Source organism: Hirundo rustica, chromosome 3, assembly GCF_015227805.2.
Source record: "Hirundo rustica isolate bHirRus1 chromosome 3, bHirRus1.pri.v3, whole genome shotgun sequence".
Taxonomy (NCBI): Eukaryota; Metazoa; Chordata; class Aves; order Passeriformes; family Hirundinidae; genus Hirundo; species Hirundo rustica.
The window spans coordinates 11,660,858-11,685,416 of record NC_053452.1 but is presented as its reverse complement, the minus strand read 5'-3'; the positions used below and the strand labels follow the sequence as shown (position 1 = coordinate 11,685,416).

At 40.4% G+C, this 24,559-nt stretch overlaps 1 protein-coding gene across 11 annotated transcripts in view; it reads left to right on the top strand.

Annotated features, from left to right (window-relative positions):
- The window catches only part of EML6 (EMAP like 6), an 89,841-nt gene that overhangs the window by 23,752 nt on the left and 41,530 nt on the right, over positions 1-24,559 (top strand). For 6 of the 11 annotated variants that reach the window (XM_040060759.2, XM_058419594.1, XM_058419598.1 and 3 more), the window contains exons 2-13: positions 1,087-1,116; positions 1,738-1,897; positions 7,199-7,297; positions 8,354-8,422; positions 10,939-11,124; positions 12,961-13,096; positions 15,129-15,330; positions 18,927-19,064; positions 20,257-20,513; positions 21,564-21,776; positions 22,417-22,584; positions 23,502-23,611. In XM_040060759.2, the coding sequence (XP_039916693.1) occupies positions 1,087-1,116; positions 1,738-1,897; positions 7,199-7,297; positions 8,354-8,422; positions 10,939-11,124; positions 12,961-13,096; positions 15,129-15,330; positions 18,927-19,064; positions 20,257-20,513; positions 21,564-21,776; positions 22,417-22,584; positions 23,502-23,611 (1,768 nt within the window). The remainder of the gene's footprint in view (positions 1-1,086; positions 1,117-1,737; positions 1,898-7,198; positions 7,298-8,353; positions 8,423-10,938; positions 11,125-12,960; positions 13,097-15,128; positions 15,331-18,926; positions 19,065-20,256; positions 20,514-21,563; positions 21,777-22,416; positions 22,585-23,501; positions 23,612-24,559) is intronic. The other 5 variants (XM_058419596.1, XM_040060764.2, XM_040060769.2 and 2 more) reach the window with 3 other exon arrangements.

The window sequence follows — 24,559 nt, the reverse complement described above, 5'->3', positions numbered from 1 at the left end:
GTTAATCCTGTAATAATGTGTTTTCTATGCCATGAATGGCTGTTGTTTGAATGCCTTGTCTCTTCTAATGATATTACTGTGTAAATAGAACGTAAGAAATTCAGTATTTCAGTGTTTTCCAGTGGTGCAGATAGCGGTGTGATTTCATTACAAATGGTCTAGTTATGGGATGTTTGCTTAGAAAATGCACCATTTCAGTTCAAAACACAGCCAGTGAAGCTGATTTCCATTTAAGAAGGCGGGGAAGGGCACAGGAATCTTACACCCTGAGGACAGCACATGACCCCTTGTAATAAATATTGTATAGGTACAATTGCAGTTTTTATAGCTGAACACACATCAAAGATATAAGTCATATACAGGTAACAGTCACCAAGAGTTGTTCATGAAATTTGGTTGCATTTCCTTCCTCTAACCCACTGTTCTGCCTGCCAAAAATAAGCCCTTGGTTATCTAGCAGCCAGACTGAACGTGGGCAGGGGGAGTGCATTGGAAAGGCTGGTGGCAGGAGATGAATGTCCTCAGCGGGACTGGGAAATCAGACTGCTAATTTAGGTGCCAAAAATCGATATTATTCCCTAATTTTAGTTCCCCCACTGGCTGACTTAATGCATCAAAAAGAGTAGAACAAATACCAGAGACATTCAGTAAGGACGTGTTGATGTTTAGGAAATGTGTTCGTACTTTTAACCCAAGAGGAGGCTCTGCTGTGTGAGAACTGCTCTGTGCTAAGTGGTGGCATATGTAATTAAGTTCTGCTCTAGCAGTGAGAGAGATTAGCCCAATTAATCTTTTCCTTCTGGTTCTTGAAGAAAAGTATTCTAACTTAATTACAGCTAGCACACCTTAAGTTTGTGGTGTCACCTTTTATTGCCTGTATAGGTGTAGAACTGAGGTGAATTAGCCAACACACAATATAATATGCAATTCAAGCCTGGGGAGGGAAGGAGGAATGGGCAGGGGAGATAAAACAGTTAAATTGTGATTAAATTGTTCTTTTTCCATAAAATGCAAATGTTTATGAAACTTTCTTAAGGTTTTTGATTAACTTTTCTTAATAATTAGTTTTATCTGTTCCTGGGATAGCAGAAGTATTCAGCTCCCCTCAGCCACCTGGTGAGTGCCAGTTTATTAATAGGATGTTTTTCCTTATTCTGTGTGTAGCTCACATACTCAGCCATTGCTGAAATTTGTTTCCTGGGTAACTGTGTAAAACAGCTTTTGTATTCATATGATTTCGCAGAGAGGTTTTATTCTTATTTTCATATCTGAAGGGTTGTGAACCGATATATATGGTTTGATTCTGGTGAAACAATTTATTTCTGTGTCTCTTCTAAGATTGCTATGTTTAAACATATAAAGATGAGAGGATTTCTGGTGTGTATTTCTCACAGAGAACAATATCCATTATTCAGCCTCTGGTCCATATTTCAGAATACTTAAGCTGATGTGTGAAAGACGAATAATTAGTAGAAAATCATCCATTATAAACCTGTGAAAAACTAAGATCCAAGTCTGTGTTCAATCAGCTTATCAATCAAAAGTATTTAAAAATTCTCTGGTTATGCTCTTCCCTTTTCTAGTTAAAATATTATTACATGGTAAATTTGTATTCTGCACTCACCACGTCAGTCTCAGCAAAACATTTCAAGTAAATACTGGAATCGACTGAGTTTTGAAGACAGCTGCTGTGATCATTCCCAAAGTGTGTTATAACTCGGAGTTTATTGTTTGCAGCCTTGCAGTTCACCCAGATAAAACGTTGGTAGCCACAGGGCAGGTTGGGAAGGATCCCTACATCTGCATCTGGGATTCCTACCGTGTCCAGACCGTGTCTGTCCTGAAGGATGCACACACGCACGGAGTCGCCTGCCTGGCCTTCGACTCGGACGGCCAGGTCAGTACAGCTCCTCCTCTGGCTTCTGAACTGAGCTGGATTTCTGGTTCACTGGGAGATGCACCTTAAATGGTTTGTGTTTCAGCAGCTACAGGGCTGCAGTGTTGGAACTGTTACAACTGAATTGCGATTGCTGTTCAAGGCCTTGGTTTGTATCGTAATTGTAATTGCAGTAGGAGGACTGCAAACGCAACTCTTGCACAGAGGAGGTGCTTTTGGGATGAAGTCACAGCCTGGCATCCGAGTGGAGTGGAGGCATTGGGTGTTGGACAGATATCCAGAGCAGAAATGCCCCTCTGTGGCTTAACTGCGATGGCTTCACCAAGTACTTGTCACCTGCTGTCCAAAGAAATCAGTTCCTGGCAAAGCCCTCAGAACCCTGCAGCTTTTCTGGCAGAAGAGCTGCACTAATCTCACTGCTGGGAGAGTCTCCTTGGCTGGGGTGCACTAGCAATTTAATTGAATAATGGCACTAGGGCACACAGTGTGGCTTTCTGCAGTGTGATTAGTCTAGATGATATCTTGAAACAAAATTTAAAATATAACTAAATGGTGGGCTGTTCCCAGATAAACACATTTTTTTTTCTCTCTGGCAGTGTTAAAAGCTTTAGGCAAACAGACCTAAAATTCACATTTACCTGGGAAATATTTCACAGAGCTTTATAAATAGTATCTATCTCTCTGTGCAATTTTGTCATTATTAATGAGTTTCCTGATGTAATACTTGCTAAAATACTTTTAGGAATGCTTAGATTAGCTGATACCAAAAACCTCAGACAAGAAAGCCCTCACATCAACAGGACAAAGTTTCTAATGGTATAATACTTTTTAAAAATATTGTTCATTCAGAAATAAATGCTTTTCATTTCCCCCCCCCTCACTTTTAGCTTCATAAGACTGGCAGCTAAGCTTTTTTTAAAGCCATTTAAGCACCTCATGGCAATAAAGACTCATGAGCCAGGGGAGCGTTTGGGGTGGAGGCCTTCATGAAGACCCTGATGAGAGCTTGTTGTAATTAAAACCCAAACTCACTGCCACGTTGACCTTGTGGAACAGTGACAATTCCCTTACTGGAAGTGCTTGAGAAATTGCAGTTTATTCTGGAAATAAAATTTTGCATTGAACACTTTTAAATCTGGAAAATGACCACTGCTGGAGAACATGAATATGGATAATGCATCTTGGCTTTTTGCTGCTCTTCGTGGCTTTGCAGGAGAAGCTGCTGTGCTGAGCCAGAATTAAAGGGCATGGGAGGAAGTTTGTGAGTGTTTGGAGTTCAGAGCTGCTGGCAGTTCTGGTTTGTTTAGCCAGCATTCCCGGGAGATCTGGTATCTGTGACAGGGCAAAACAGACTGTGCAGACACTGCTTGCACCTCCCTGTGCAAAGCTTTCCTTCTTTTATAACTGAAGGCTGTTAAAAGCCAGGGAAGATTTGTATTCCGGCCCCAAAACACAAAGAAATACAACAACCAGGAATGATATAGGTGCCATAAGAACTGTATTCTTTTCACTGCTAACTCTGCCAGCTGTCCACTTCCTAAACACAAGTAGGCAGAGGCAAAGCCCAGGTGACTCTGCTGCATTCCCAGAGTAGATATCCATGGATTCAGCTCGGCTCCTTGTGTATTCCTGTGTGAGCGCTGCTCCGTGTGCAGGGTCTCAAACAGGGCCACCCCACCTTTCTCTGAGCCAAGTTAATTGGTTCTGGTTGAACCAGGAGCTCCAGGATATCTGTTCCTTTTGGATGAATTAATGGGGAAATATCCCTCCTGGCTGGCCTGAAGCTGACCTCTCATGGAGAGACAGCACAATTGTTCCTGCAGTGCTTCCCTGGCCTCGTGTTCCACAGGGTGGGGAGTGCAGATTGGTGTGCACAGGATTTGTTATTGGTTCTAGTAAATACAGATCACCAATACACAGGGGAGAGCTTGAATGCTTCCTTTATTTTATGTACCTTCAAAACAGCTTTTGGAGACAAATAGAGTCGGAGTAAATTTCCTGTTTTGTGTTACCTGGGATTAATACAGTCCTGATGGGAGCTGAATTTCTTGCAGAAGTGTTGCTATGTAAAAACACATATTTTAATTGGGCTTTTTCTGTCTGAGAAGGAGCTGCCATTTGGCAGGAGGGAAACTGCACTTTGTTCAAATGTTTAATGAAGAGCTGTCATTTTGCCTGTAATTAAAAATGACTTCTGTTCAATCAGGAATTAACTACAGTTTCTCCTTAAAAGCACTAACAGAATTCACAGAATTACTTACAAAGCAGATGCCTCATACTGAACTATTTTATCAATACCATACAGTTCAATTTTTGCCCTGAGTTATTTCAGAATAACCCTTTTTTTTTTTGTGCTTTCTAAAAATATTTTTTAATGGAGTGGAAAGGGCACTGCCATAATGCATACACACCTAATGAAAAAATTAAAAATGCAGCACTAGGCTTCTTCAGCCAGATTTTCCAAATCTGTGTAGATTTAAAAATAATTGTTTAATTTTGTGCCTAAACTACTTGTCAGATATTTTCTTCTGGTAGTTCTGTGAATTCTCTGAATAGAATTCTGTCAAATTCCCTTCCAGAGAGAGAACTAAAAGTGTGTTTCAACCAAAAAGGAAATTCAGCATCCATCACTTTTCTGCTAGTGGGAGGCCTTCCTCAGCAGGCCAAGGTTAAAAGAAAATATAAAGCACTTCTTAGTTTTTTGTAGTGCTTTCCCTGCTGATAGCAAAGTCAGCTAAGGAATAAACTTTCTAACATGGTTTTAGAAAGCAGCCATTCCTTATTCCAGAATTGGGCACAGCTGGATGAGTGATTCTTTTCTGTAATCAAATGTGTGTCATGAAACTTTACAACAGGTCATTTATTCCATCCTGATCAGACTTATTACAATGCATTTCCCAGCTAATACATAAATACCACTTTCCCTAGAACCAATTTCCATGCCTTTGCCCCTTACTGGAACACTTTTTGTGGTCCTAGAGGGTTGCTTAAAGGGGTCTCAGCTGGTTGTACTTGCTGAAAGCCCCCAATATTATAATGACCTTGCCTTGAACTTCTCAGGGCATGCCCTGGTGTTTCTTGTTACATAACTGCCACAAACTCCACTCAGATTCCTCATCTGTTTATCCACTGGTTCCAGCTACCTTTGGTATCCTGTGTGTCTTATATATTCTTTTATCTAAGTTTCTAGTTAGTGGTTATGCTCTGTTTTGCAATTTCAAGGGAACTGAACATTTCTGTTTTCCTGTCAAGTCCCTCTTTGTTTGAGACTGTCTCTTTTAGACAAATCTCAATACTGCATTTTCCAGCACAAAGTGTTGCAACAACTATAACATTGAATTAAATTGCTTTCCAAAATCAAGGGAGTATAATTGCAGATTGTCCTGCACTCCCTGCATGGAAAATGTTCTCTTGGCCCTGACTCTTTTTTGTGGTTGCCGCCAAAGTACCCTGAGGGGAGCCATTAATAGTGCTTGGATACAGGACTGTTTAGGAAGCCATATTTGGGCATTGTCTGCACGTATGAAATAGGTTCCATTCCCACTGTTGGGTTGGGGATGGCTGCAGGGCTCCTGTGTGTGATTCTTCGGTGTCCTCAGTGCCATTGGGCCTGTGGAATTTCTCAGTGGCCCTGCAACTGGGAGTGGTGTAACACTGACATGACCAGCTCCAGCGCCCTGAGTTCTCTTGACATTTTGAGTAATGTTAAAACACGGAAATCCTTTCACATTGTGACTTCCTGCAAAACCTATGATTTTTTTTCTTTCTTCCACTGTACAAACTTAACTCTCCCTTCACAACTCCATTATGAGTCAGAGCCCATTGACAAGAGTTCTGCCCCCAACCCCCCCACAGGGTGAACCCTGCAAGGCAACCTTGTTCCTCCCAAAAATATCCAGATTGCCCCCTGAAAACCTTATGTTCCTCTAGGAACAGCTCATTTCATTTCTCTGTTTATTTCTGTAGAAAGAGACTGGATTTGGAGGAACTTGTGGTATAAGTCTGTAAATAGTTTTTTCTGGTGGTGGTAGTGAGGGGTGTTGAGTTGGGGTTTTTGGAGAGTTTTTGTTTTGTTGTTTTCATTAATACCACATTGCTTGGTGCATTTTCTGGTGGGACAGTGGTTGAGTTCTGCATTGTTCACTAGGCAGGTTTTGCATCTGGGTAGTGCCTGTTGTTATCTCTCATTAAACCAAAGTCCCACAACATCTATTTCGTTCCTCTATATCAAGAAACTGTAACTGTTAAGACAGTGAAGGGTGTGTGAACCTACTGCAATTAATGCAGAGGCTGTCAAGGGGGTCTCCCAGGAGGGAAGGACGTGCGCTTGGTATTTACACTCAGGAATGGGATGAAAAGGCCTCAAGTACCTGCTCTCTGAATTACTGCTACAGAATGAAAACTGGAGCCTTCTGTTCCTCTGTGAACAGTCATTTCCTCTCTCTGTTCTTCTGTTGTTGAGAGCTTTATTGCATTTAATGTTTTTCCTAATATAGCATTTTAGAGGAGTCTATGGTAACAACATTTTCTTCTTTGCTGGCTCAGTCCTTTTGTTATCACAGACAGGTCCAATTTGCTTACTCAAAATTGAACTAATTTTTTATGGAATTCATATAAAGTTGGACAAAATTAGGACAGTTCCTGGAAAGGAAAAGACCTACAACTTCTGCAGTAATGGCTGATCTTCTGGGCATGTCACAGATGGATACACTCTGTTCTTCCCTTCCAGAATGCCCCCTCCATTTTATTCTGTTCTTTTTAGTTCTTCCAATATTGAAATGGAAAAGTATTAAGTTCTTTTAATTGATGACCAATGAAACTTTAATTTAATTTGGTTATTAGTTAATTATTTTAGTTATTTTAACTGGTGTTGTGATACACTAAGCTATGAAAAAGGCAATTATTAAAAGTACATCCAGTTCTGGTTCTAAAGTTCAACAAAATGAGCATAATGAACAAAGCAGTAGTTGGAAATAGTGAAAGCTTTTATTTCCCTTTCACTTTTTATTATCAGATTAATAAATCAGCGCTAGAGAGGTGTGCATCTGAAACAAGCACGTCAGATATTTCAGGGAAAGAATTTCACTTGGAGCATTGGTAGCTTGAAATCAATAACCTGACCTTTCAGAGAAGATGAGATAGTTCAGTGCTCTCTCCAATGAGAATGTCTTTGCCTTTGTAATGTGGTTCAAATCCAGGTTGCACGTGGGAAAATCCATTTGTACGCATAATCCTGGGAACTACAACACAGTGATTAGGGCTTGATTTCCTGTTAACTGGATTGCTGTTGTTTTTCCTCAGCGTTTGGCTTCTGTGGGACTGGATGCCAAAAACACAGTGTGTATTTGGGACTGGAAGAGAGGAAAGCTCCTGGCAACAGCTACAGGCCATTCCGACAGGGTAATTGTATGGAAGCATTCCTGGATTTTGTCTGGGAGTTGCATGGGTGCTTCAAAAATAATTTTTGTTTCTATTAGGTTAATGCAAAGGTAATTTTGGTCATTCTGTCTGGCTTTTAAAATAGCGGACAAGATGTTTATTCCTTCTCATTGTGCCAGACCCAGCACAAGGCACTGTTAGTAAGCCTGGGGAGGAAATATGTTGTACCTCCACACTGAGCAGGGTGATCTGTAGCTCTTCGTATGAGATATGAAATGGGAGCTCGGTGGCCAAAAAATCATCTTGTCTCTGAGTATGTCAAAATGACAATTTATCCTGCGGGCAAATTTAATTATATCCCTTTCAGTTTTCCTTATGACAGCTACCTGTAGAAGAAACTTGATTGTGATAAATATTTCTTTTGTATCTGTTAGCTTCAGGTAAAGGATCGTAACTTAAATAAAGATAAGAATTGACCAGGTTTGAGTTTAGAATGTTATTCGGGATTAGGAAATGTTTTACCAGGTTTAGCATAAGCAAAAAAGCCCCCTTGACATATATAACATGGATATAACATGGATGCACATGTTAAAATAAATTATGGATACTTTCTGACAACTTGTATATATATTATCATATTATAACATATCTTACATCTATGAACGTTTTGCTACTGACCTCAATAAGTGCAAGATCAGGTTCCCAATTAGCAGAATTCTCCAGGACAGCTTAGAAGTGCTAAAATCTTAGTCCCAGTAGACTTTCCCAACCAGAAAAAGGAGCTTCTGCACAGAAGAGGGAGTGGGAAAGAATGCCTATGTAAATATTGTTTATTCAATAATATCTTGGAGCTGGAATGGATTGGCAGTGTGGAGTCAGGGATGAAGTGTGTTGGCAGAACTCCGTGTTTGTCTTGACCTTTGATTACAAAGAGTTCTAAATTTACCTGTAGAGCATTCTTTCATTTTCAGTAATGTGTTCCAACGGAAATTATGGCTAAGCACTGGTAAAAGCAAGCTGAACCTAGATGCCATTACTGTATAGGTTAAAATATCATCTTAATACATTTCTTAACAGATATTCGATATTTCCTGGGATCAATATCAGCCAAACAGAATTGTCAGCTGTGGAGTAAAACACATAAAGGTAAAGAACTTTCCCTGTTTACTTGGCAAAAGTACTTGCACAAAAGAAATCTGTGTTCTTACCTGCTGCCGAGGACTTGAAATGCGGGACAGATTATATTTTTCTTTCTTTATGCTGTGAACATTTTGCAGAATGTTTTGTTTGAAGCCAGCTCAGACACTCAGCAGTGCCTGAGCTGCAGATTACCTGAACAAGAAAGTCAGGAAGATCCTTTGGTGTAATTTTCATCATTATATACTCATAATTTTAGGTCTTCTGCCCTCTCCATTCCACCCTAACGGTCTCAGCCTTTAGGGGTTTCCCTCATCCAGCATCACTGTGCAGCTGTAGGAGGAACCCAGGTAAAAAGTGTGAACAGAATGACCTGCACTTGGGCTCCTCATGTGACACCACGGAGAAGCGTGCAGGGCCTGCGGAGGCAAAACTGGTGCGCCACTATTTTCTCCCTCTAAGTCACCCTTTATAAAAGTGTTTGAAATAGAAACCTAGATATATTAGATGTTTAGGATAAAACATTCTCATGCCTGTGGAAAGCTTAGAAACAAATCCTTGTCTGCCAATATCCCCTTCAGGTTTCTATTTTTCTCCTGTCTCCTCATAAACATTCCTAACAGATGGCAATTATTTCACATGACTGGGGTGGGAAGAGCTTTAACTAGAAGTTTAGGAAACCAGTTAATATCTCTAGTTCTGGTTCCTGAGAAGCTTGTGCCCTTAAACCACAACTGCTTCAAACTGTGGGTGGTTTTGGCAGCAGTGATACCATCTGTTGTGTTCTGCAAGCTGTTTTCCAAAACCTTTGTTTGTTTGGCACCTGTCTTCTGTTCAAAATGGCCATAATCACCCTGAACACAGAGAATACCAGGCACTGTAAATACATGGAGATAAAGGAATGCCAAAAAATAGGAAAAAATGCAGCATGGAGGGGAAGTTACTCTGTGTTCCCTCCAGTGGTGTTCCAGCAGCGGCCTGAACTTGCTGTTTGGTACAAGGCTGTGGGAATATGATAATAACAGCTATAAAGGAATTGTATCACTGTGGGAATTGAGACTGATGCTTGGGAACTGTGCTGTTTATTCCTTTAGCAGTCCAGTTCTGCTGGCTCATTTGGCTGAGCAGGGATTAGAAGCTGAGGTAAAGCCCAGGAGCCAAGGAATCTCTCACTGAGCTCAGGATCCTCCCTCCACCCTTCTAACACTGCTGCCTGCTCTCCAACCTTTCCTCAGCTGACCAGAAGGGAGGAGAGTTTAGATTTTACTCAAGGAATGAGAGGCCTGGGGGCATTATTCCCTCTGCCTTCTAAATTGGCTGATGTTAAGAGGCAAAGGGAAAATTTAATTGAATTAGCAATAGAGAAGGAGCTGAAATAAAAAACCTTGATCCAAGGATTTTATGGAATGAAGAATTATAGAAAAATACCTAAAAATTTGGAAATTGAAGTAGGAATGAAGTTGGAATAGGTGGACATGATGAATTCCCATCAGACACTTCACTATTCCTGTCCAGTCTCTGCCAGTGTCTGTCCAGTGTCTGTTGGATGACAGAGCAGGGATGGCTCCTCTGACACACTGTGCTGTGCTGCACCCCAGAGATTTGCTGTTCTGTATCTGCACCTGTCCAGAACGTCCTGGTGCTGACAGGACTGGAGATTTCAGCACTTCTCTTGCACATCTCATTGATATTCTCTTTATTCTGTCTTCCCCAGAAGGTTTGGTCCTTGAATGGGAGCTGAGTACACAAACTATGGCCTCTGCTTGATAAATTATGTTTATTTAAATAAATACATTTAAAAAGCACTTCTATTCAAAAACTAGTCTGATATTTCTAGCTCACCTCCAAAGACAACCTTCTGAGACAAACTTTGTTTTCTTCACTCTTCTTCTCCTCCCCAGTCAGTCTTAGATTCCTTTTTGCAGAATGTTAATGACTTTTGTGTGGTAGCTGAGCTAGTCCCTTTCCATACTTGGGAGCCTGTTACTCTGGGAGTCAGGGAGTTGTCTCACGTACGAGCGTTTGCAGTCCCCATGGAACAGATGGTTTCTCAGTAACTGTGACTATACTTGAGGGCCAGAGCTCTTTCAGCGCACTGGAGAAGGGCAGAAATGTCTGCTCCAGTGTGCAGGTTGTATAAGATAAAGTATTTTATAACTTCAGTGCTGTAGCTGTGCTTTGCAGACAAGAAAAACAGGATTTTCATGGGTTTAAAAATATACACTTGTCTGGACAGCGTTTCCCAGCAAAACCTGATAAAGGACAGTGAGAGAATGAGAGGGGGCAGTGTGGCAGTAGTGAGGCACCCCCTCAAGCAGTTCGATCGTTTGGGTTTAGATGTATTACATTTGCCTGGATCTTTCCTTGGTAAATGGGCAGGCTTTGGAGTACTGGGTGAAGGAATCACTTCAGTGCCTGCCCAGACACTTGGCTGTCAGGATGTGTGATTGAGATCTGCACATTAATGTGAAAAACCAGAAATTCTGCAGAAACCTCTCCAAATCTGCATAATTTACTTTTCACAGTTTTGGACATTGTGTGGAAATGCCCTGACAGCAAAGAGAGGAATATTTGGTAAAACAGGAGATCTCCAAACAATCCTGTGCTTAGCCTGTGCTAAAGAAGACATCACCTACTCTGGGGCTTTGAATGGAGACATCTATGTTTGGAAAGGGCTCAACTTGGTCCGCACAATTCAAGGAGCGCACAGTGTAAGTGGTGTTTTCATGTCTGTTTGATGAGGAACTGTTCATTGAATTGAAAAACTTCATGAAGGCTTAGCTACAAAGCTTTCATTCTGTTTTGGGTCAGAAGGATGTCTAAGGCTGTTCAGCAATTAAGAACTTAGGTGTAATGTTGTACTTGTTGACGTGTGGCCAGCAGATGCTGAGCTGATAGTGCCAGAACTGCTGGTATTTATAGCTTCCATCTAACCAAGTAAACCAAACCTCAGATGAAGTCTGTAAATCTAAAGTTTCACGGATTGAGTAGCTTCATTTATGATCAGTTTACTTAAAAATAGTTGGTAAGCAGATTATCTAAGCTTAAATAGAGTTTTACCGCTAAAATTCCCAGTGCTGGAGAGTGACTCCTCAGAAGAGCTTCAGTGTGGAGCAAACCTGTTGAATCTGTGAGTTTGCACTCCAGCCGTACCCCAAAGAGTTTACTGCAATTGCCTTCATAACACACACCCACAAACCACCACCCCCAGTCTGGAGCTCTCATAATTAAAGAGTGAAAGGGGGATGTGCAGGATGGTGTTAGATTTCTAAGCAGTCTAATACAATTAATTTGCCTCTGTTGTTGCTACAATAAGGGCACAGCAGGACTTCCTTGTCTTATTCCAAATGTGTTTGAGAACTGCTTCTATTTGGAGTATGACCGTGGGTAATGGCATTCTGATGTGGGGGTTTTAGAATGAAAGGAAATAAGACAATTTTCTTTAGGAAAGTGATATGACATCTAACACTCGTCACTATAGTTTTGTTCTAGAAAGAGCGCTGCAAAAATGATGGGTTTTTTCTGATCTCTCAAAATTAATTATGATGACAATTCATCAGGATTTGTAGGACCTCTTCCAATGAGATATAAGTATTGATTATTTACAGAAGTAATCCCTAGTTTATGAAAGCAGGGAGACTGGAGTCAGTGGGACATTTAGCTGAGGAACTACTGTGAAACTGCAGCTGTAATAACACAGGACTGTCTTTGGCAAGCAATAACCCCCTGTAGTATAATAGCAGAAATCCGTTTGCAGAATTTTAGTTAGATTCATCAGAGTGATTGAGTACAAACTCTTTATACGTAATGTGATAAATTATGGTGTTTGCCATGGCTAACATGTAATCTCTATGTAATCATTAACTAGAAATATTAATTTATGAAGACATTGCACAAGGCCACTTTGAAAATGGTGTTCTTGTCTCCATTGTATTTATCTCCATGCAGTTGAGCTCATCTCCCAACCAAGGTTTTCCTGATAAAATACTGACTCAGCAGGCATTCCTTGAACTGTTCCAAGGTAGTTCAGCACAGTCATTAATCATGAGGCATTTTCAAAACCAAGGAGAAATTAAAACTGTAATAGAAACTTGTTTTCAACAAAGAGAATGAATTGACACGCTTTCAATTCCAGTCAGATTCCAAACGATGTCTGAACTGAATTCATGAAAGAATGTCTCAGTCACCTCTGCTCCTGTAAGAATATTTGTATTGCTTGTTTGCTTGGTTTTGTTTATCATGGGTAACTCTTTATTTTGAGTGCTCCATTAGTTATCCAATTGTCCTTGTCATAATATTACCAAACCTAAATTCGAAGTTCTGCAGATAGGCTGTATCACTGCTGTTTGCACAAAGGTTTCTACATGAACCGCTCGAGTGGAGCACTTGAAATTAAAGCTGTGTCTGCTGGTTTGCTTTCTGGATGGGCAACACTTTTGTGCCCAGCAGTTTCTGGCCTTTAACAAGAGTCCATTTGAAAATGTTTGCTTTGTGTGTTTAAATTGGTTGTAAAGACCTTTAAAACTTGGGCTGCTGTTGGTTGACAGGCTGGAATTTTTAGTATGTATGCTTGTGAAGAGGGCTTTGCCACTGGAGGGAGAGACGGCTGCATTCGGCTGTGGGACACCGAGTTCAAACCAATTACGAAAATTGATCTCAGGGAGACTGAACAAGGATACAAAGGTAATGAGCCCTTTAATGGTTTAATGGTTTTTCACACGTCTGGATGATGGATTGTGACAGGATTTAATGTGAAGCATAGGTGTTTGTGCATACTGCTGATTTTTTTTACTTAATGACTGTATTTATTTTTGGATCTCTGTTCCTTTCCTTCTCTGATAACTCTGTAACCTGTGGAGTGTTCCATGGTTCATGGTATAAACACAAGGATGAAATCACTGCTCCCCACCATCACCATGCAAATGCAAGAAAATAAGTGAGAACTAATTAAACACCTTAAGATGGGAGAATGAAGCTAGCCAATCCTTAATTAAATAATTACTTGCAATTCATTTAACTAATTGAGATTTCTGGAACCCGATACTCAGAGATGCTGACCGTCTGAACATTCCACTCATGCACTTGGAATGATTGCATTTGGCAGATTTGTTGGAGAGAATATTATTAAATTGGTGATAATCACATTTGTTGAATCTAATCCTGCTTCCTGTGAGCTCAGTCATCACTTTATGGTTTGAAGCACTTAAATCTCATAGATTGCAATGCACATTTTATCAAGGGTGTAGTGCTCACTCATGGAATTTAGCACTCAAAAAGTTGTCCAAGACACCCAAACAGCAGTACCTGTGCTCTGCTCTCCTGGCTTTATGTAGGTTTTGCAGCCTGAATCATAATGTTTAACATGAATTTCTTGAAAACAGTAGCAACAAATAACCAAAAAGCAAAGACTGGGCGAGTGAAAACTGCCTTTGAGGCTACTCCCAATCTCTGCAAGTGGGGTTTCATTTCCAGTTGTCATTGGCACAGATTAATTTAAGCATATCTGTAGCCTCAAGCAGAGGTGGAGCTTTCATGCTTACCTGGGACCTTCTGTCCCTCCCTTCCAGTTATTTTTCCGAAGCATTTTGCAAAGGCATTGTCTGACAAACAAACCCTGAGAGCAGATAATCTTTCTTTATGTGCAGTATGTTCACAGAGAACATTTCCTTTCCCACATCCAAAGATGTGTTTGTATTCTAATTTTAACAATGTCTACCTTCCACCAAATTCCTATCTGAATTCCATTGTGTGGTCATTGGTGTGTACGAAGAAGATGGAAGTCAGAACTTCCATATGCATTTGACTAAGTCATAAAATGGCATTATGAAAATTAAAAGCTGTTGGAAGTGGACGAGAAACTAAGTTGGGATTAATTTAACCTTCACACTTTAACCACTACATCAGGAGTTGCAAGTATTTTATTTATGTGACCAGTAGTTTGCTGCATTAGATATTTGGTTTCAAAAATATGTGAAAATGATCTTGTGTGTGACCTGGACTACTTGAAAAATTGATTTTTTTATTCTTTCACGTCTCACAGCACCTAGATGTATTATCCAAACTTTTTTTCATGTACTGGAGCAGAGAATACAAACCCTGCAAGCAGTTGACCAGAGTGCTACTGAATTGCTCAGCCTGCTGAGAGGGTGTTTTTAAGCTTGTGGTCAGTAAAATTCCAGCTCCAAAGTTAGGATCGGATTTGTGGAATAAAATCAAGCTCTCTTAAAGTTATCCAAAGCAAAATTCTGTTTGTTTGGGTTTGGGGAAGAGGGATGTCTTTTTTAATGTTTTTTGTTTTTTAATAATCCATTTTGATTAAAGTGGAGAAGTGTGATAAATGGGCACATACCATTTAAATTCACCATTAAAATTTTATTTGAATGTGCAAAAAAGTAAAGCACTGGAAAAAGGAATAAACCATCCGAGGAACCCCTTGGCTAATATAAAATTTAAACCTTTAAATCCAGTGAAATGGAACTGGTTTTTAAATTCCCAAGGTGTGCAGCAAGCATGTTTTCCCAGGACTGAGCTTTATCTTTGCGTGCCAAATGGAGAAAATCTGACAGAGCTGCCTTGAGTTCGAATCAGCTGCGGTGCTGTGTGTGACCCCAGTGCCAAAGCTGTCAGTTGGGAACCACTTCTGGAATTCTCGGCGGTGTTGGCTATGCCTCCCTGGCACGGCTGGCGCTGAGAGCAGCTCCCGCTGTGCCCCCAGGGCTGTCCATCCGCAGCGTGTGCTGGAAAGCCGACAGGCTCCTGGCGGGGACGCAGGACAGCGAGATCTTCGAGGTGCTCGTGAGGGAGAGGGACAAGCCCATGCTGATTATGCAGGGCCACTGTGAGGGGGAGCTCTGGGCCCTGGCAGTGCACCCCAAGAAACCTTTGGCGGTCACCGGCAGCGACGATCGCTCCGTGCGGTAAGCCTACATCTGGTTTTTGATTTTATTACGTCGCGTGCGCGTTAATTTGTAATGGATTGACTTGCTGGCCTTATGTTAAGACTCTCTGTTAAGATAACATTTTTCCCCCTGTATTTTTCTTACCAGCTTTGCTTTTTCTCTTTAGTTTTCATGTTTGAGTGCCACACAGCATGTAAGAATAATCAGAATTTATGTTCAAAATGTGTTGGATTTATATGTTCTTGTATTATTGATTTATTTCCTGCTGTGTACAGGGGACCTAAATGAGGCATGGTCACCTCATACTTCTCTTCTGTAATATCAAGCAACAAGGCTTAAAGCCTAAATAACTTGGTCCGGTGTTTTATTCAGAAGATTTCTGCCTCAGCCTTGAGTGTTTAGGAAACCTGATCTCAAACTAATTCAGAGAAAATGAGATTAATGAAAATGCACTGATACTATAAGGGGAAGTGGAGGGACAGACACTGATCATTTCTCTCTGTGACCAGGGACAAGACCCAAGGGAATAGCTGGAGGTGAGTCAGGAGGTTTAGGATGGATATTAGGAAAAGGTTCTTTCCCAATGGTGGTGAGGCACTGCCCGGGCTCCACGGCCCCAAGGCTGCCAGAGCTCCTGCTGCGCTTGGACAGAGCTCTCAGGGATGCACAGGGTGGGATTATTGGGGTGTCTGTGCAGAGCCAGGATGATCCTGATTGGTCCCTTCCAACTCGGGATATTCTTTGATCCTGCGTTTAGTTATACCACTTGTGCCTTAAGGCTTTGTAGAAGAGTTTTTAAATTTTGTCTACATATTTGTGGACATTGTCACAAAGTCAAGGATGCTCTTTTTCCTGTCTGTGTTTAAATTTGAGATATTGATAAGCCTCTGGGGGAAAAAAGGCACTTTACTGTGCTTAGTAAGACTTGACTGTGGAGTTTGGAGGTCCAGCTCACACTCTCCACACCCACAGAGCTGCTGTGTGTTCTCACCTGAGCACGGACTCTGCCCAGTGGAACTGATTATTTACCTGTGATTAAAGAGATAGGGATTTTCCTGAGTGCCAAAAATCCATCTCATACCATACATCCAGTTTCTGATCACTGCTCCTTCAGATTGCACATTATGATTCATCTCTGCCTTGAGGCTTGCTGCTCAGCTGGGATTTTTTCTTCCCTTTCAATCTTTTCATTTGTACTGGTTTCCTATCCCTGCAATCCCTCATCTCTTTCTAACCCAATTAAAATCCAAATGTAAACCCCACAGAATTGTCAGTTGTTCTCTACAGTCCTGTTTTTTCTCCCTGCTTCCTACAGGAGGATTATTTCTTTCAGTTTCTGCAATGCATGAATGGTCTCTTCTGCTGGGGTTTGCCTGCCCAGTGTTACAGGCAAGCACAAGTGTCCTGGCAGGATGCAGGTCAGTTCTGGAGGAAGGGCTGCAAAGCTGGGATTAGCATTGCACTGCCCTCAAGCCGATAATCCCACTAAAATGGGATTTCTTGTCTTGGGCTCATCCCTTGTTGGGCAGAGTAATTCAGCTCCTGGATCTGGAGAAGGTGCTGCTGACTCAGAGCCTGACCCAGCTCGTGCCCCTCCAGGAAACACTGCAGGATCTGTGTGCACATCAAACCTTGATGAATGCTGCTCTTACATTCTTACCTGTGTTGGAGCACTTATGATATCCCTGATGCCTTTGGATGTGCCATTCTCTCAAATGTGCAGGGATTTTACTGCCTGACATCACACATCTTTGAGCTGTTTGGGCACTAGAGAGGGTGGGAATTGAATGCTAGTGGGATTTTTTTATGGACTGGGGTTTCGTGTGAGGAATTCCAGTGAAATGTATAAATACTTTCATTAAGATAAAAAAGTACACAAAGGGATTTTTCTGCAATAATCAAATTGCCTCAACAGGTATGTTCCTGTATTTCCCTTTTGGTAATTTTTCTTGGTATTTGGGTAATTGGGTATTTTTTCTTAGTATTTGATTATCACACTATTTTTCAAAGAGTGGGTATATAACATAAATCTAAATTAGTTTAAAAATAAAAGAATTTAGTGAGTCAGATGATATTATTGTGTCTGGGATGTCTAAATGAGAAGGAGAGTTACTGTATTTTTCCCTAGCCCAGTTGAAAGAAAGCTCTAGCCAAATATAGGTTTCTAACATTTTAAATTTCCAAAGCAAACCATCTCAACTAGGAAAACTGCCTGTTCCCTGTCTCTTACCACAGGAACAGGGAAAAAATATCATTCTTTGAAGGCATAGAGAATTATTTATTAGATTTAATAAATAGACGGTCATGTTTTGCAGTTAGGCTTCCAGAGCATTGGACAAACTGATTAATGTGGAAGCGACATTTTAGAACAACAATTGTATCCTGGTGTTTTCTTCAAAATCTTTCCAAAGCCTTCCTGGTTCATTCCTTGTTATATCGGGCTTACAGCTTCTGCCTTGTGAGGCTGCAAGATTCTTGATCCTACTTCTGGTTTGTCTTTGAAAACAGTTTTAATGTCCCACATTCATTTGTTTTCTACTTTCTTTTCAGGCTCCATCCAAGTTGTGTTTATGCTGTTTATTCCAGTGCCAACAACTGAACTTCTTTTCCCTTGGAACCTCTTGTGCTCCCAGTGCCTCCCAGCTCCTTATGCAGAGCTGAGCTCAGTAGCATCCACATCCTTGATGCCAGTGCCTTCAGTGAAATTAGGAATTGTTACTTTCCAGAGCTTTTACTCTAACTTTCAGTAGTATCTCCCATCTAGCCTGGGTGTTCCTTTCTGTCCAGCTTTGCTCTATAACTTGGTCCAGTGTCACATTACAGTCCTTGCGCAAATTGTTCTTTTCTCCAGTTTAGCACATAATCACATCTGCTCATCCATAATTGACATATTTTACTGAAGATGTTATCAATACATTACATTTATGACTCTGCCCTCAAAACAAAGATATTTGGGCATTGTTGCTTTAATTTCTCTACCCTGAGAGAGAGGTCTTTTATGCATTTTTTTCCCCATTATTTCAATTGTTCTTTAAATTTCTAAGTCTTGCAGGCTACTGAGATCTGATGGGTCAGCCTATAGTGATTTGGTGAGCTCCCTCCATTCCTTCAGAAAAATATAGGGGCATTATTTGCCCTTATCTTAGGACATAATTTACTGGTTGATTCTTTTAAATTGCACTGCTGTAAATGAGGGAATCAATATACAGTTTTGTCTCCTGACTTGTTCTAAGTTAGGGGAAGAAAATCTTCCCTGTGGTTGGAATGTTGATGTTCCCTGGGTGTTGCTTTCAGAGAAAATTTCACTCTGAGCTGCACTGACCCTTCCTGTCTCCAGAAGCTGCATTTTTATTATTAATACTGGAGAATTCAATCAGATAAGTGAAGTTTGGAAATAACACCAAATGATGATGTAATTGAGCTTCACTCTGTTTTCTTCAACTACAGTTGTGTTCAGGTTGAAATTAACTCAGTCCTTTACACGATATTAACAAAAGAGGTGTGTACAAGTGATTTTCCCAGCTGAGTTAGACCTTTGGGGTTCCTCTTAATGACACCCAAACCCTGTGCAGTCAGGAAAAGCCCCTTCCTGCTTTCCCTTCCTTTTGGGGCAGGTTGTGGAGCCTTGCTGACCATGCCTTGATCGCTCGCTGCAATATGGAAGAGGCCGTGCGGAGCGTGTCCTTCAGCCCTGACGGATCCCAGCTGGCGCTTGGGATGAAGGATGGCTCCTTCATTGTCCTCAGAGTAAGGTGAGGAAACTGCAGGGTTTAAATAAATTCATCAGAAGAAAAAGAAATAAGGATTGCAGATGCGCCCATATCCCTTTTAAGAGGTGGTAGTTCGGCAAAGAGGAGAAAATCAAAATCTATGCTTTAATTATTTTCAAAATATTAGCTCTTAGGAATAATGTTGATAAAATTTAAGATTGTCAAGTTTGTCTCTTTTCCTGTAGTCTGAAGTTATACAGGTATTTAGTAAGAAGAAACGTGCATAACAGAGAGAACATAATTTGGAGAGGGATCTTCTTCACTGATGATTAATTTCCTGTCATACACATACTGGGCAAAATAATTGGTAATCAAAAGACATTTTTAAGTATTTCCAAGACAAACCTGAATTCTACTTTTTGTGTTAGAGGAAAGCCTTTTTGCATGGCTGCATCTTAAACATTTTCAGTATGAAATGCTGTTATGGAGGGCACACAGAAGTAGGTAAAGCCTTAAATTGGCCATAGAGTGTAACAGGCAAACCCCCAGTGGGATTTCAAAACACAACATCTTTCAAAAAACAGAAGATTTAATTGATACCTGGAAGAGTTTACCCCCTCCTGACTGTTCTCCATATGTTTGCCAAACATATACTTAAAGTACTTGGAACTCCAAGATGATAGGAGGGAAAAGCCTGGGAAAACCCCTATAATACTCTTCTTTAAAGACTAACAAAACTTAAGTGAGTTGTTCATATTAATTTAAAAGCCTTCCCAATCACTGTTTTTCTAAAGAAGTTAATCTTCTTTGTCTCCCAATAATCTTGTCCTCATTGATTTGTCTGATGCCTCCTAGAAATCTCTTGTTTTAGATTAAGAATGCTTCTCCTTTCAGGATCCTACTTTTACCAGTGCTGTGTGTCAGGATTTAAAAGATGTACTTACAAAAAATTATCTTAATAAATTTGTGTTGGATGCTGCTAGCACTACCTCATTAGAGCAGGTGAGGAGAATGAAGAGCATTGCAGACAGGTAGCATGGTTTCTATCTGTCGCTTTAAAGGATGCTTAGAATCAATGGAAGGAATAGGAAGTTATCCACAAAAAAAAAAAAAAAAAAAGGATTTTTTAAACGAATTTTTTTGTTGTACAAATTATTCAGTGTGTCTGTCTTGTTACCTGTGGATTGCAAATTCCTGGGTTTCCAGCTGTCATTCTCCCCTCTGGCTCCTGCAGGGACATGACCGAAGTGGTCCACATCAAGGACCGCAAGGAGGTGATCCATGAGATGAAGTTCTCCCCGGATGGCTCCTACCTGGCCGTGGGCTCCAACGATGGGCCCGTGGACATCTACGCCGTCGCCCAGAGATACAAAAAAATCGGGGAGTGCAACAAATCCTCCAGTTTCATCACTCACATAGACTGGTCTGTTGACAGCAAGTTCCTGCAGACCAACGATGGTGCTGGAGAGAGGCTCTTCTACAAGATGCCCTGTAAGTTTACAACGGGCTAGTGTTATGAACAATTAAATTTTGGGTTTGGTTTGAAGAGAATGCCACAATTATGATACAAATATTACAGGGGAAGATGGAGTTTCCTGGCTGGAACTTAGAGAAATACCCACTGCTCGTTTTTTTAAATCAGTACTTACTGAATTTTAAGGAAAAGCTGTCTCTGCTGTGTAAATCACATATTTTTTCATAGCGAATTTTACAGGTTGACGCACTCTCAGGTAATTACCAAAGCCCCTCTGTCCCTGTTGTCCTTCCTTCAAATGATAAATTGATCCCTTTTAGTGATCAGATTGTTTCTAAAAGTATAACTAAAAATAGGAGAACTGTTTGAGTCAGCTCGAATTGCTGAGGTTCTCAACGTAAAAGCTTGTTGGTAGAAACAACACTGATAACTAATTGACTTATTCTCACTCTTACTTAAGAATGCGTTCTACTATTTAGAGGAAACTTTTGCAGAAGAGAGCTTTAGAAATAAGATTTTGGGCTCTTCTGAGCTAGTTTGGCAGCCTTCACTCAACTCTAAAACAGCCTGTGTAAGTGAAAAATACCACAGAATGGCTGACTGACCAAATACTCATATTTCAGGGACTTAAGATAATGCGGATGAAAAACTCCTACTAGTACATGAGCATTATTTAAAACTGGGTATTATTAACCTTCTAGCACTTGAAAGTGTTCCTGGAACTCATGCTATTCACAGTGCTTTCTACAAAGAAAGCATTTCTTTGGTATATTTGGAATTCTGAAGTTTTTCCTCTTTTATATGATTTTAGCATGCTAATCCTAATTAGCATACGAATTCTCATTAGTATTCTAATTATTTCTAATGCAGCTGCATTAGAACTCCTCAGATGTGTGATGTCCTCAAATACCACAAATGAGAAATTATAGTAATTTAAAGAAGATTGTGACTCTTATTAATTGAGGTTAAAAATTAATCACAGCTAGAATACACAGATAAATATGATGAAAAGAAACAGTTTCTAAAAAGCAAATGATGACATTGGTTATTCACCTGCACATTTTCAGCTGGGAAGCATCTAACAAGCAAAGATGAGATCAAAGGAATTCACTGGGCCTCGTGGACCTGTGTGATAGGATCTGAAGTGAGTGGAATTTGGCCAAAATACACAAACATCACAGATGTCAACTCTGTGGATGGGAATTACAACAGCTCTGTGCTGGTGACTGGTGATGACTTTGGTCTGGTGAAATTATTCAGATTTCCATGCCTAAAGAAAGGTAAGATGGAATTTTTTATGGCTGAAAAATGCGAGATTTACCTCAACACCGTATCAGTGCATTTCCTAATGGTGGCTTTTCATTCTGGTGTAAAATTCAAATTAGCGTGTTCACAATTCCTGTGATTATTAATGGATATAGAGAGCAGACTTTAACCCTCTCTGTGTAGTTCTTTTCAGAAGTGTTTAGAATGTGTGGCTTCTTCCTCAGGATTTGCACTGTACCAAACATAAAGCCAGCAATCCAAATCAAACAACATTTTGCCTTTCTGTGAGCTTCAGTGTTTAATTTAATGTCACATCTCAGTGTATTTTCAAAATTTCTGTTTCAGGAAAAATGCACGTGTTGGGTTCACACTGACACTCGTGGCCAGAAAGTTGAAAATTAAACTTTGTGTGTGTCTGATACTTCGTGCCAAGATTGAAGTACTTTTCTGACAGCTGAAAATATTGTCAATATTATTTTACACCACTTATTTTTATATCGTAATTGCTTTTGTATCAACTTATCAAATGTGGAATTTGAGTAATTTTTGGTTTTCAGATTTCACAAATGTATGTTTCTCTTAGGGACCTAATTTCATTAGCTATAAGGGTAATTTATTCCCCTTACATACCAACAGTTCTCTTCTTGTTTTCAGGAGCTAAATTCAGGAAATATGTTGGCCACTCAGCCCATGTCACCAATGTGCGCTGGTCCCATGATTTCCAGTGGGTTTTGAGCACTGGAGGTGCTGATCACTCTGTTTTTCAGTGGAGATTTGTTCCAGAAGGGATAACCAATGGCATCCTGGAAGCCTCTCCGCAAGGTAAACATCGTCTCTGTTCAAGTATTTATTAAATTAAATCAGCAGAGAATGCTACGCTGTTGGGAGAGCTTTTATTGACTTAACAAGAAAAAAATATATATACTTCTTTGGAATTGCATGTACTCAGCATGTTTGGGACATTGAAGCTTTCAGAGACAAGCCTTGGTTTGGGCCACATTAAAAGCTACTGCAATCTGCAATATTTGTGTTTGAGGAATGCTGCTTATATATTCTCAAAGTGTGTGAAAGGAGATATTTAGAGGGACTGGATATTTAAATTTTCAAACTTAGCCATCTAACTTGCATTCAGAAGACACACTACACATATTTAATTGTTTAATTTTGTTTTCCAATGCAATCTCACATATCTCACAACAGATTGTTCATATTTATGCAGTAGCTGTACTTCAGATGTTCTTCTTGTTACAGTCATGATCCTTAGAATATCATACCAAAGCCATGTGAACTGTGTCATGGTGGTTGCTAAAATCTGGATTCCCTGCAGCAGAAGGACAAAATTTCACTCTGTACAGGCACAATTTGGTAAAATATCTACATTACAGCAAATATTTTAAGCACAAAGAGTGATCAGTGAAAGCTTTTATTTGCCATTTCTGTGTGTCCGCTCTCCAGACCTTGTTTTGAAAGCAGAATTCTCTGATGCTGGAACTGTACCAGTATTGCTCAGTGATTTTGCTTCTCTCTGCCACCTTCCTGCCCTGGGCAGAGAAACAGGAGAGACAGAAATGAAACCTGACACATTCACTCGGCCCCCGTGACTTCTGCAAGCTGCTTGAGCTTCCAAACTTCTTGAATACTGCTTTGCCCATAGTCTAAATTATACAAAAATGTCACATACGATTTTCTTGTGATTTTGTGTTCAATATATTGATTTTTAATTTTTTTTTTTTTTTAAGCAGAGGGTGGTGTTGATTCCTACAGTGAGGAATCGGATTCAGATTTATCTGACGTGCCAGAGTTGGATTCTGACATTGAGCAGGAAGCTCAAATCAACTATGATCGCCAGGTGAGTGTGATATAACACACAGGGCCAATTACCTGGCAAGTTCCATCACTATTCAGCAACGAGAAGAAGTTTGCTGCTGACTCATAGACTGCTCTCAGTTATTTTCATGGTATTCAGCTGATTATGCAACCAATATACATAAACCCTTGAGCTGAAGATGAGAATTTGAAAGGGTTTAGAGAAAAGAATTTCAAAGTATTTTGGGGGTTGGCAGGTGATCTTTAAGGTCCCTTCCTACCCAAACCACTCTGTGATTGGGTTCTATTTACAAGTCACTTGAACCTGATTCCAGGAGCTGTTGTGAATTGAGTATTGCCTGTCCCCTTGTCCTTGACCTCTCAGCTGCAATGGGGAAAGGTCAGAAATTCCTCAGAGCAGGACTGGGATCTTGTACTGGGGGGAAGATCACAGAATAAGTTAGTTCATGTTGATTTAAGGGATTTAACGGCTGGCATGGGGCTGCTTTCTGGAATGTGGGAAGTTCACCTCTAACATGCCAGGCTTTAGGCAAGGGCATCCTTTATCTTTTCACCTCGCTTTCTAGCCTACAATAAATTGCATAGGTCCTTCTGCCAACAGCTTCCTTCACCTGTTTGTTACAGAGGTCACTCATGATTGACGAATGAAACAGATTTTGCCAAATTCTCTCCCTTTTCTCTCATTCAATCCCAGTTTCACTTGAGTGTTGGTCCCATCCTCCTCCTCCCCTCCTCCTCCTCCTGATTTTCCATCTGTATTCAAATCAGTCATCCTCCTCCACACTGTCTGTGTGTCAAAAAGGACGTCTGGGTTTAAAAACTACAAGTAACAATATTATTGTAGGCAGTTAAACAGCAATATTCCAGGCAGGTTAATGCATGGAAAACCAGAAGCAACTTTAAATAGCATCTCATATCAGAAGTGTGAGACAGCCCCAAGCAGAAGTTGCATTTGGCATTTTATCAAAGG